Here is a 13,714-nt window from a genome sequence, read left to right as displayed (position 1 = left end):
ATGTGAAAATAAAAAATGAACATTTTACATTTTCCCACAAAAGTATTATTTTAGCCATAAAATGTAGCATTTTCACAAGGGCAACAGAAGAAAATGCACCATACAATTTGTTGTGCAACTTCTCCTGAGTACGCTGATACCTCACATGTGGTGGAAATCAACCTTTTGGTCACACGGTAGGGCTCAGAAGGGAAGGAGCGCCATTTGAATTTTTGAGCGCAAAATTATCTGGAATCATTAGCAGACGCCATGTCACGTTTGGAGAGCCCCTGATGTGCATACATAGTGGCGCTGCCCCACAAGTGACCCCATTTAGGAAACAAGAATCCTTAAGGAAAACCATGCTACTAACAAGTGCCAGAAAAAAAAAAGAGGAAAGTCCATTCCACCTCTTATCCAACCCTTACATGTGGTTCTGGCCATGTAGTTTAATGGGAGTTATGGAAGTGGATGGTGAATAGGACACACCTGCATGTCCACCTCCCCATTCACTTTCAGGAGATAGGTCCCAATTTTTTTTTGTTTAGAACAGTTTCACAAACATTTTTGTTTTTCCTGAACTGATCTACACCAAACTAATTTGCTAACATCAGTTGCGCAGAATGTCCCTGTATATGCACCAGAAATGACATTTAGTCTGGGTAGGTAAAGCCTAGTTCATAGGCGAGGACTCTCTGCAATGTGAGGTAAACTGTAAGGTCTCACATCATGTCATGTGGAAGAATGAGCGCTAGAGGGCGCGCTGGAGCACGAAGCCTCCCTGTATTGTACAGCACACCATTAGATCACACAGGCGCCATATACAATACTGCACAGTGACCCGCCAGCTCCTGAACTGTGAAAGGGAACGTTCTTCACCGCTTGCAGATGTAGCCAGTTACACCCCAGTGCGCAGACTCGGTGCAGACGAGCGGTAGGCGGCGCGCCGTGATGACGTAAGGATGACGGCGCCGTGTGATGACGTACTTGTGACGGCGCTGTGTTCGTGTGGCGCCGGCGGGAAATAAACATGGAGGTGGAAATGGAGGATAAAGAGCCGCAGCACACCGGACCGGGGAGCAAAGCGCCGGCCACATCGTACGAGCTGCCCTGGTGAGTGCTGGCTGATGGAGGCGTACTTTATCGCTAGAGATAATGAGTAGACCTGCCCATGTGAGACTGACCCCCTCCCACCTTACTGCTGTGGTGTCTGCCTGCATTCTGGGGCTGTCACTGCTGCCCCTGCATTTTCTGGAGCTGTCACTGCTGCCCCTGCATATTCTGGAGCTGTCACTGCTGCCCCTGCATTTTCTGGAGCTGTCACTGCTGCCCCTGCATTTTCTGGAGCTGTCACTGCTGCCCCTGCATTTTCTGGAGCTGTCACTGCTGCCCCTGCATTTTCTGGAGCTGTCACTGCTGCCCCTGCATTTTCTGGGGCTGTCACTGCTGCCCCTGCATTTTCTGGGGCTGTCACTGCTGCCCCTGCATTTTCTGGGGCTGTCACTGCTGCCCCTGCATTTTCTGGGGCTGTCACTGCTGCCCCTGCATTTTCTGGAGCTGTCACTGCTGCCCCTGCATTTTCTGGAGCTGTCACTGCTGCCCCTGCATTTTCTGGAGCTGTCACTGCTGCCCCTGCATTTTCTGGAGCTGTCACTGCTGCCCCTGCATTTTCTGGAGCTGTCACTGCTGCCCCTGCATTTTCTGGAGCTGTCACTGCTGCCCCTGCATTTTCTGGAGCTGTCACTGCTGCCCCTGCATTTTCTGGAGCTGTCACTGCTGCCCCTGCATTTTCTGGAGCTGTCACTGCTGCCCCTGCATTTTCTGGGGCTGTCACTGCTGCCCCTGCATTTTCTGGGGCTGTCACTGCTGCCCCTGCATTTTCTGGGGCTGTCACTGCTGCCCCTGCATTTTCTGGGGCTGCCACTGCTGCCCCTGCATTTTCTGGGGCTGTCACTGCTGCCCCTGCATTTTCTGGGGCTGTCACTGCTGCCCCTGCATTTTCTGGGGCTGTCACTGCTGCCCCTGCATTTTCTGGGGCTGTCACTGCTGCCCCTGCATTTTCTGGGGCTGTCACTGCTGCCCCTGCAGGTGTCCTCCATACTGACTGCAGCTGCTGTAGCGGTAATGGTCCTCAGCTATTCTCTAGGGGCCACCATAACATCATAAGTGTACAGTACACGTTTTATACAGCGGCTGTGTTGTATGTAAGGGTGGTCTCTATATAGTATTCCTCCTCACTGGTATCGATGGTGCCTCTGCTGATCATGATTCGGGCATAGAGATGACCTGTCATGATGGAGGGACTGGCAGGCTGCCTTACAACCTTTTGCTATAGTGAATATTATGCATTGCTTATATAGCGCTATAATATTCCACAACACTTTACAGATGTCATCACCACCTGTGTCCCCATTGGGGCTCACAATCTAATTTTCCTATCAGTATTTCTGGCGTGTGGGAGCAACCTGATATTCCTGGAGCAAACCCACAGAAACACGAGAACATGCAGACTCCTTGCAGATGTTGTCCTTTGAAGCCAGGACCCCAGCACTGCAAAGCAACAGAGCTAACCACTGAGTCATGTGGAAAGCAAAGTCTGGTGTGATTGTATTTTTACTCCATGGAATCCAATAATACAGCACTATAGAGTTTAAGTTGTCAGGAATGAAAAACCTAGTGCCATGTTCCTTTAATGGTGCCCACACAGACTACAATGACTCAGTGGTTAGCGCTGTTGCTTTGCAGCACTGGGGTCCTGGGTTCAAAGAGGTCACCAAGCGGAGGTATTTTAGCATGACTTTACCTGGTAAAAGCGGAGTCTGAATTATTGCCATTGTCTGTTCTGGGAGGTAAATTTGCTGTAAAGCTGCACTATTTTCCTAATCGGAGCGCTTCCCTCCATAAAGATCAGCGCCATTCCTGCAACCACAGGTCTAGCACTTTTCTGGGGGTTTTTTTCATCCATTTTTTTTGTGTGATTGTATATACTGTATTGCTTTGTCCCCTGTGTAACATCTTTTGTATATTTTATAATCACTGCCTACTTTTTGGATTAAATATATAAAATGTAATAGCTTCGCTCCTCTTGGTCTATAAACCGCATCCATGGGAGGCTAAATGTTACCAGTGACAGGTGTCCAATCAGCCTGCATAAATTACTGGTGGAGGCAACTAGTTTTTCTATGGTTATTGCAGAGCTTTGTAGTGACCGTACCAAAGTGTGTGTGTGTGTGTGTGTGTGTGTGTGTGTATGTGTGTATATGTCTCTCTGCCCGGGCTGTCTCTCTGCCCGGGCTGTCTCTCTGCCCGGGCTGTCTCTCTGCCCGGGCTGTCTCTCTGCCCGGGCTGTCTCTCTGCCCGGGCTGTCTCTCTGCCCGGGCTGTCTCTCTGCCCGGGCTGTCTCTCTGCCCGGGCTGTCTCTCTGCCCGGGCTGTCTCGTTTTGCGGTCTGTCCTAATAGTTTATTTTGTTCCTATAGCAACCACTGACAGTTGCTGTTTATAGTCTATAGCTCCCAGCTCCATTCAGTTTAATGGCTGCAGGATTTTTATAGAGTAACTGGAAAGCACAGGGTTAAATTTTCCCGCCCAAACATAGTCTATGACGTTTCCTGAGTCACATGGAGTGTCTGTGCAAAATTTTGTGATTGTAAATGCGATGGTGCGGATTCCTTTAGCGGACATACACATACATACACACACATACACTGCACATATATATATATAATATATACACTATATACACACACACCCTTGTATTGGAATCAGATGTGTATATACTATACGTTCACTGAGAAGCGCACAATAGCCGGCCTAGTATTGAAAGCCGTCATCGTCTCATCTATCAATCGTCTGTCAATTGTATATTGTCCTGATGATTTGGAGGCAGCGGAGTACTGTTTGTGACAAATTGCTGGCAGCGGTGAGATAGGTGCTTAATACCCTGGCTGTGCGCTGAGAAATCGGTAGCAGCAGTGAGATATATGCATGATCCCCCTGGCTGTTTGTGACCAAATTGGTGGCAGTGGTGCGACATCTGTGTGATCCCCTGGCTGCTGGTGGCAGTGGTGCGATATCTGTGTGATTCCCCTGGCTGTTGGTGGCAGTGGTGCGATATCTGTGTGATCCCCTGGCTGCTGGTGGCAGTGGTGCGATATCTGTGTGATCCCCTGGCTGCTGGTGGCAGTGGTGCGATATCTGTGTGATTCCCCTGGCTGTTGGTGGCAGTGGTGCGATATCTGTGTGATTTCCCCTGGCTGCTGGTGGCAGTGCTGCGATATCTGTGGGATCCCCTGGCTGCTGGTGGCAGTGTTAGGATATCTGTGTGATCCCCTGGCTGCTGGTGGCAGTGGTGCGATATCTGTGGGATTCCCCTGGCTGCTGATGGCAGTGGTGCGATATCTGTGTGATTCCCCTGGCTGTTGGTGGCAGTGGTGCGATATCTGTGTGATTCCCCTGGCTGCTGGTGGCAGTGGTGCGATATCTGTGTGATCCCCTGGCTGCTGGTGGCAGTGGTGCGATATCTGTGTGATCCCCTGGCTGCTGGTGGCAGTGGTGCGATATCTGTGTGATTCCCCTGGCTGCTGGTGGCAGTGCTGCGATATCTGTGGGATCCCCTGGCTGCTGGTGGCAGTGGTGCGATATCTGTGGGATTCCCCTGGCTGCTGGTGGCAGTGGTGCGATATCTGTGTGATCCCCTGGCTGCTGGTGGCAGTGGTGCGATATCTGTTTGAGTCCCCTGGCTGCTGGTGGCAGTGGTGCGATATCTGTGTGATCCCCTGGCTGCTGGTGGCAGTGGTGCGATATCTGTTTGAGTCCCCTGGCTGCTGGTGGCAGTGGTGCGATATCTGTGTGATCCCCTGGCTGCTGGTGGCAGTGGTGCGATATCTGTGTGAGTCCCCTGGCTGCTGGTGGCAGTGTTAGGATATCTGTGTGATCCCCTGGCTGCTAGTGGCAGTGTTAGGATATCTGTGTGATCCCCTGGCTGCTGGTGGCAGTGGTGCGATATCTGTGTGATTCCCCTGGCTGTTGGTGGCAGTGGTGCGATATCTGTGTGATTCCCCTGGCTGTTGGTGGCAGTGGTGCGATATCTGTGTGATTTCCCCTGGCTGCTGGTGGCAGTGGTGCGATATCTGTGTGATTTCCCCTGGCTGCTGGTGGCAGTGTTAGGATATCTGTGTGATTCCCCTGGCTGTTGGTGGCAGTGGTGCGATATCTGTGTGATTTCCCCTGGCTGTTGGTGGCAGTGGTGCGATATCTGTGTGATTTCCACTGGCTGCTGGTGGCAGTGCTGTGATATATCTGCTTAGTCATTCAGTATAAGCTTTTTCTTCCTTGTACAATCAAGGCCACTTCTGGTACTTTATTGCTGATACTTAGTTGATGTCATTGAACATATATGGCAGAAGAATTTACTGAATATTTAGCAGCCGTTGAATGGTTCCTCAATCAACCCACCTGTATGTACTGTATTATGGATGGCCATTATGCAGCCCCGTAGGCATCTGTTTAGGGGCGTAAGTGGGAATGCATACCAGCACCTCTGTTCTAGAATAGGCACCTCTTTACATAGATGTGCACTTCTTGGACGAGATGTTTAGGCTATTCTCTCCTGTGCCCTCCACTGCTGACAATACAATGAGAAGGTTGGACAGAGAGTCTCTAACTTACTCTTACATAAGTTATTCTTTCTCCAAACTAACAATTTATTGTACGCTTCCTTTTGTCTAGGGTGGAGAAATACAGGCCCTTAAAACTGAATGAAATCGTCGGCAATGAAGAGACTGTTAGCCGGCTTGAGGTAAACCATTTATTTTAGATCAGAGCCTTGAAGGAACTTAGGGCAAATTACGATTGTAAAACTCCCATTATGTGTGTTATACAGTTTTGGATACATACACATTGTGGATATTCCCACTTTGATCATTTAACGTATCGCTGTTTGTTTGTTTTTTTTTTATTCATTTTATTTCTTTCTTTGTCGCTCCATTGGGAGACCCAGACAATTGGGTGTATAGCTTCTGCCTCCGGAGGCCACACAAAATATTACACTTTAAAAAGTGTAACCCCTCCCCTCTGCCTATACACCCTCCCGTGGAACACGGGCTCCTCAGTTTTATGCTTTGTGTGGAAGGAGGCACACATCCACTCATGCATTCTCATAACTTAGTTGTTGGTTGGAAGAAAAGAGGACCCCCACGGGGTCCCCGGCATGCTCCCTTCTCACCCCACTATGTCGGCGGTGTTGTTAAGGTTGAGGTACCCATTGCGGGTACAAAGGCTGGAGCCACATGCCGTCTCCTTCACCATCCCTTATGCGGCTCTGGGAGAAGTGGGATCCTGAGCGGTCATCCATTTACTGGGACCGTGCTCCATCCGCAGCCCCTGGTGGAACCTGCCGGACCGGAGCCTTTTCAACCCCAGGGACCGGGCCCTGCTACTTAAAGGTACTCTGTGTCCCCATTGGGGACTGTACAGGAAGCGCACCTTCTTCCCGGAAGCCGCGGTAGTCGTAAAACTGGGGAGGCACGTGGACTTCCGCGCCGACCGGGCCTGCTTGTCGGGCGCGGTCTCAAATTTAGTCCCCGGCTTCACCGCGGCCTAGTCGCGAAAATCCCGCCCCTGGGCCTGCCTGTCAGGGGTAAGGACGGGATTACCGACATGATGTCGGATGTGACGGCTGGAGCATCCTGCATGTCTTCCTCCCCCCTCACTGACCACTGTGGGGACCCCAGACGGTACCCATTGCGGGTACGGAAGCTGGAGCCACAGGCCGTCTCCTTCACCATCCCTTATGCGGCTGGGAGAAGTGGGACCTGAGCGGTCATCCATCTGCTGGGACCGTGCTCCATCCGCAGCCCCTGGTGGAACCTGCCGGACCGGAGCCTCTTCAACCCCAGGGACCGGGCCCTGCTACTTAAAGGTACTCTGTGTCCCCATTGGGGACTGTACAGGGAGCGCACCTTCTTCCCGGAAGCCGCGGTAGTTGTAAAACTGAGGAGGCAGGTGGACTTCCGCGCTGACCGGGCCTGCTGGTCGGGCGCGGCCTCAAATTTAGTCCCCGGCTTCACCGCGGCCTAGTCGCGAAAATCCCGCCCCCGGGCCTGCCTGTCAGGGGTAAGGGCGGGATTACCGACATGACGTCGGATGTGAGGGCTGGAACATCCTGCATGTCTTCCTCCCCCCTCACTGACCACTGTGGGGAACCCAGACTCCCGCTCTTTGCTGGCGCCGCCCTCGGCCCCACTCCTCCCCTGAGAGCTCCGGCGGCCATTTTCTGGCATTCTGCCGGTGGGTGCTTCTCAGGGGAGCTCAGGGTGAACACAGCACCCGGTACTGGTCCCCCTAGGGTGCCGGATACATATGTATATATTATATATATTTCTGTTCGGACAGACTGTATCCCCTTTTCTTTTCACATTTACCTTCAGTGGTCACTCTCCTAGGAGACAACAGGCACAGGTTTTTCTCGCGGTCTGTTCCTCTTGTGGGGCTATGTTACCTGCGGGATCCACCTACCCTCACTGTGAGCAATGCTCGACTCCTGCCTCGCTTGCTCAGCCGGAGCCTCGGGCACTGGTGGGCCCCTCTGCTCATGTAGACCCCCCTGCTCCCCCTGAGCAGGCTGCAGGGACAGAGTCACAGGTGTTGGCCCTCAGTCATTTTCATATGATCAAATGGTCTTCTAAGCTCCTTGAGGCATTGCAGTCCAGACCGGACTTTTCACAGGCCCTGACCCTTTAGCTTGTCTCATCCAGGCCTCGCTTGGTTAGCGCCGCAGCGCGCTCCCAGGTTGAGCCCTAGGTCTCAGGCGGAGGACGCCTGCCCGGACCGCAGTCCAAGACCGGCTAAGCGGTCTCGCTGGGACTCTTCCCCGACTTCCTCACGCTGCTAGGGATCCCAGCTTGAGGACTCTCAGGAAGACGAGGCGGACGGGGGAGCTCAGGGCTCTGGCCCTGACTTCACCCTTAACCTTGATACTCCTAAGGGGGACGCCTTAGTAAATGATCTTATCTCGATCAACCAGGTGCTGGTTCGCTCTCCTCCGCCTCCTCCTGTAGAGGAGTCGGCTTCTCAGCAGGAGAAACACCAGTTTCGGTTCCCCAAACGTACACGCAATACGTGTTTTGATCACTCTAACTTCAGGGATGCTGTCCAAAAACCCGGAGCGGTCCCGGACAAGCGCTGGGTTAAACGTCACACTGACACGCGTTACCCCTTTCCATCTAAAGTCGTTAAGTGTTGGGCTCATTCTCCCAAGATGGATCCTCCAGTCTCCAAATTGGCTACTAGGTCCGTTGTGTCTGTTGCAAATGGCTCATCACTGAAGGATGCCACTGACAGACAGAGCTCTTGGTGAAGTCCATCTATGAGGCCACGGGCACGTCTTTCGCCCCGGCCTTTGCAGCCGTGTGGGCTCTCCAAGCAATCTAGGCTTGTCTGAAGGAGTTTAATGCTGTCGCATGGAATTTTGCTCCGCATGTTCCGTCTTTGACTCTCGGGCATCAGCTTTTTCGTCCTGCGCCATGAACGCCGTCCTGGACTCCACTAGCCGCACGGCTGTAGCATATGCTAACTCCGTGGCAGTTCGCAGGGCCATGTGGCTGCGCGAATGGGAACCAGACTCGGTTTCAAAAAGGGTTCTTAACTGGTTTGCCTTTTTTCTGACGACCGTTTATTTGGCGAACGATTGGATGATATTATTAAGGAATCCAAGGGAAAGGTCTCCTCCTTACCCCAGTCCAAACCTAAGAGACCTCAGCAAAGAAAAATCCAATCGAGGTTTCGGTCCTTTCGTCCCTCCGCCAAGCCACATTCTTCTTCGTCCAACAAGCCGGAGAAAGGCCAGAGGAACTCATATGAGTGGCGGCCCACGTCACGACCCCAAAAGGCCGCAGGGGGCACTGCCTCCAAAACGGCCTCCTCATGACTCTCGGCCTCCCCTAGCCGCATGCCCGGTCGGTGGCAGGCTCTTCCGCTTTGGCGGCGCCTGGTGGCCACAAGTTCGAGACCGATGGGTGAGAGACATTCTGTCTCATGGTTACAGGATAGAGTTCAGTTCTCGTCCTGCAGCTCGTTTCCTCAGAACCTCTGTGCCCCTTCTCAGGCGGCGTGTCAACAAAGCCTTGCCGTCGCTCTGGAGACTCTCCAGGGACAAACTGCTTTCTCTGCAGGCGGGGGTGCAATCACTTCTTCGGAGTCAGTCACACCCCTTAAGGCGCCTCAGGCACTTCCTGGGGTAGATGGTTGCAGCTATGGAGGCAGTGCCGTTCGCGAACCAAGGCGGCACTCGCAGTCGTCAAGCCTTCCAGGAAGTCCGGCGGATTCTGCAGTGGGTGGAAACCACAGGCTCCACCATCTCCGCAGTTCACATCCCGGGCGTAGAAAACTGGGAAGCAGATTTTTTTCAGTCGTCAGGGCCGCTGAGGAACGCAGGACGTCGATCTCTCAAGGTCCCGGCCTTCATGGCACGGTCTCAGGATCACAGACCTCTGGCAGCGGACGCTTTAGTCCAGGATTGGTCGCAGTTTCGACTGCCTTATGTGTTTTCCCCCTCTGGCGATGCTGCCCAGGGTACTACGCAGGATCAGGTCCGAATGCCGTCGCGCCATTCTCGTCGCTCCAGACTGGCCGAGACGGTCGTGGTATCCGGATCTGTGGCATCTCACGGTGGGTCAACCGTGGGCACTTCCAGACCGCCCAGACTTGCTGTCACAAGGCCCGTTTTTTTCCATCTGAATTCTGTGGCCCTCAACTTGACTAGGAGTCAGGGACCAATGGCCACCTAGAGTCTTCAGGGTTATCTCAGGATGTCATTGCCACCACGAGACAAGCCAGGAAGCCAACGTCCGCCAAGATCTATTACAGGTCTTGGCAAGTCTTTCTATCCTGGTGCACTGATAACAGCTTTCCTCCATGGCCGTTTGCCTTACCCACATTCCTTTCATTCCTACAATTTGGAATGGACAAGGGTTTGTCCCTCGGCTCTCTTTCTAGGGCCAAGTATCCACGCTCTCCGTGTTTTTCTTTCAAAAGCGTCTAGCCAGGCTTCCGCAGGTCCGCACGTTCCTGCAGGGGGTCTGCCACATGGTCCCACCTTACAAATGTCCGTTGGAACCCTGGGATCTTAGCAGAGTCCTGACGACTCTTCAAAAGCCGCCTTTTGAGCTGCTGCGGGATGTCTCTCTCTCTCCCGTCTTTCGCAGAAGGTGGCCTTCCTGGTGACAGTCACTTCTCTTCAGAGAGTGTCTGAGCTTGCGGCGCTGTCATGCAAGGCTCCCTTCCGGGTTTTCCACCAGGATAAGGTGGTTCTTCGTCCTGTCCCGGAATTTCTCTCTAAGGTGGTATCTCCTTTTCATCTAAATCAGGATATCTCCTTGCCTTCCTGTTGCCCTAATCCAATTCACCAGGGTGAAAAGGTTGTGCACTCTTTGGATCTAGTGAGAGCACTCCGGTTCTACGTGTCTCGCACGGCGCCCCTACGCCGTTCAGATGCGCTTTTTGTCCTTGTCGCTGGCCAGCGTATGGACTCTCAGGCCTCCAAGTCGACCTTGGCTCGGTGGATCAAGGAACCGATTCTCGAGGCCTACCATTCTTCGGAGCTTCCACTCCCTTCAGGGCTGAAAGGCCATTCTACCAGAGCTGTAGGTGCGTCCTGGGCATTGCGGCACCGGGCAACGGTTCAGCAGGTGTGTCAGAAAGCTACGTGGTCTAGTCTGCACACTTTCACAAAGCACTATCAAGTGCATACCTATGCTTCGGCAGACGCCAGTCTAGGTAGGCGAGTCCTTCAGACGGCGGTTGTCCACCTGTAACAGGGGGCCGTTTTCGGCTCTTATTGAGGTATTCTTTTACCCACCCAGGGACTGCTCTTGGACGTCCCAATTATCTGGGTCTCCCAATGGAGCGACAAAGAAGAAGAGAATTTTGTTTACTTACCGTAAATTCCTTTTCTTCTAGCTCCTATTGGGAGACCCAGCACCCACCCCTGTGCCCTTTGGGCTGGCTGTTCTTTTGGGTTATGGTCTTCAGTTCTCCGAACATCCTTCGGATTGAATTTACCCTAGACCAATTTATAAGTTTCCTCCTTCCTGCTTTTGCACCAAAACTGAGGAGCCCGTGGTCCACGGGAGGGTGTATAGGCAGAGGGGAGGGGTTACACTTTTTAAGTGTAATACTTTGTGTGGCCTCCGGAGGCAGAAGCTATACACCCAATTGTCTGGGTCTCCCAATAGGAGCTAGAAGAAAAGGAATTTACGGTAAGTAAACAAAATTCCCTTCTTTCAGATTTAGTCCTTTACCAGTGGGTAATATGTGCAGTGTATGCATTTATTAAATCCCCATCTCTTCCTTCTCTTTCCAGCACTGTCCTGGGTTTCTTCTGCACCACATGATGGCGCCGCTGTTTTGCCAGCTCACACAGTGGACTGTTTGTGGCTTTCACAAAATAAGGCTGCATTCACACATCTGTTTTGCACGTCCGTGTGCTGTTTTTCTTTTCTCGGAGTGACTCATAAAGATTAATTGATCCATACACATATTAATTTTAAAGGCTCAAAGCATGTGCTATTCTCTTCAGTTCTGCAGAACAGACTCTGCCATTAATGTCTATGGGGAGGCATTAAAAAGGAATACAAACCCAGAAGACTTACTTGAGAGTACCAGCCATTTTTCATCCATTGTTTAGACTTGATGGATAAATAAAAGTTGATAGCCAATACAGATGAAGCGTGAGAAAAAGTCTGTTTTACACCAGTGTAAAATTAGACTTGGATGTGTGAATGTAGCATAAGTCTTTGACGGTCTTGTTGTGTATCTCCTAGGTGTACTTTAGGTAAGTGTTTTCTGGTCAAAAATCCCTGTGTGAGCTAGCTAGTTAGAACTGCGGTCACATGGTGCAGAAGAGGACCGTAGCGGTACTGGAAATGGTAGTAGGCAGCAATAAGTACCATATGTTTCAGTTTATAAGATGCACCCCAAATTTAGAAGAAAAAAAAGGGTGTCCATCTTATAATCTAGTGGTGTCTTACCGGGGGGGAAAGGGGGTGACAGCGGTGGTGGAGCAGGGTCACTGAAGGCAGGGTCGATGGTGGAGCAGGGCGATCCTGCGGTCAGTGTGGTGGGTGTCACAGATACTCGCTGTGGGCGCTGTGAGGTAGGCAACATCTAGAAATTGTGGGCGCGTACACAGATTGAGCTATCGGCTCAATGACAAGCCAAGATCTCATCTGCACATGAACCACCTCCGGGAGCTACTTTCCTTAAGTCCACTGTTGGGAGGTCAATGTGCCTGAGGTGGTGCGTGCACAGAGGAGATCTTGAGCCGAGAGCTCCGTCTGCGCACGTGACGACTTTGAAGCCTGCACCGCAAAACTGCGTCTTATAATCCGAAAAATACGGTTATTTTAATGCATGCACTGTACACATATTATTCCTTGGTAAAAAAAAAATGCTAATATAAAAGGCTCAATCGCTAGTAAAATGCCTACTTATAATATCTCAAATTGGTTGTACACTGTAAGAAAAAATGTCTGCTTTCTTCCAGAAACAGTAATACACCTTGTCCATAGATTGTGTCATGTATGGGGCTGATCTGCAATATCTCTGATCTGCACAACTAGTATATTGTCTTAATGGACTCGAATTCCCCTTATTTTGCATTAGTGCTGCTAATTTTCTCTAAACATGTCATACACTTTTCCGGATTCATTCATTTGCTATTTTGTTTTTTAGGTATTCGCAAGAGAGGGAAATGTTCCTAATATCATCATCGCTGTAAGTACTTCTGTTTTCACTCCCGGTTTAACCCCTTCGCGACCTTTGACGTAAATTTATGTCATGGTTGGGAAGGGGGTTCACAACCTATGAAGTAAACTTACGTCATAGCGATCATGCGGGAGCTATGGGTAAGTGATAGCTAAGCTCTGGCTGTCACTGAAAGGGATGGTGCCCACTCCACCTATAGCTGCTTATCCACCTAAATGTTGCAGTCAATAGCGGTCACAGTATTTAGGAAGCTGGGAAAAGGTGTGCGCTCCCTCTCACACCCGATCAGTACCGCCACAACATGATCATATGATCATAGAGGCCTGATCAATGCCATGGTAACCCGAGGTTAAATGACAATCTTTTGGTCTGCCAGCTAAGGTGGCTTATTAGACCATGCCATGACCATGGTCTACGAGGCATTATGTCAGTTTAACACAAGTGTAATATATTGTAATGTATGTGCATTGGATGTAATCAGAAACCAAAATAAATGTGGAACTTTTCCACGACAATGTGGAACTTTTCCACGATGCTCTAAGAATGACGAAGCTCTAAAGATGCTGAATAAATGTCGGTGCTTTATTCTACACGTTTTGAAGTGTGTTCTCATTTCATCAGGAAATACGTTCAAAATGAAGTAGAGAAGAGGTTAACGCCGCGCATCAGCCAAATTAAACTGTAGAGAAGTTGATGAATAATATCTTTCTTTTATTTCATCGGTCTACGCGTTTCGAGGTCGAAACCTCTTCCTCAGGACCAGTGCTTTTGTTGATGTACTGGTCCTGCAGAAGAGGTTTTGACCGCGAAATGCGTAGACCAATGAAATAAAAGATATTATTCATCAACTTCTCTACAGTTTAATTTGGCTGATGCGCGACGTTGACCCCCTTCTCTACTTCATTTTGAACGCTCATCCACGTGGGGCTGCAGCAGACGCCATTATCTTATGCTTATCATTGGTTGTGACTC

General features: G+C 50.9%; 1 protein-coding gene across 1 annotated transcript in view; it reads left to right on the top strand.

The window, feature by feature from the left end:
- Nucleotides 1-808: 808 nt before the first annotated feature.
- Nucleotides 809-13,714, top strand: part of RFC2 (replication factor C subunit 2) — a 56,812-nt gene continuing 43,906 nt past the window's right edge. Inside the window, exons 1-3 of the mRNA XM_075334235.1 lie at nucleotides 809-1,092; nucleotides 5,708-5,777; nucleotides 12,710-12,751. Of these exons, the coding sequence (XP_075190350.1) occupies nucleotides 1,010-1,092; nucleotides 5,708-5,777; nucleotides 12,710-12,751 (195 nt within the window). The 5' untranslated portion in view covers nucleotides 809-1,009. The remainder of the gene's footprint in view (nucleotides 1,093-5,707; nucleotides 5,778-12,709; nucleotides 12,752-13,714) is intronic.

Source organism: Anomaloglossus baeobatrachus, chromosome 2 (genome assembly GCF_048569485.1).
Source record: "Anomaloglossus baeobatrachus isolate aAnoBae1 chromosome 2, aAnoBae1.hap1, whole genome shotgun sequence".
NCBI lineage: Eukaryota > Metazoa > Chordata > Amphibia > Anura > Aromobatidae > Anomaloglossus > Anomaloglossus baeobatrachus.
The sequence above is the reverse complement of the archived record's forward strand: the minus strand, read 5'-3'. Positions and strand labels throughout refer to the sequence as shown.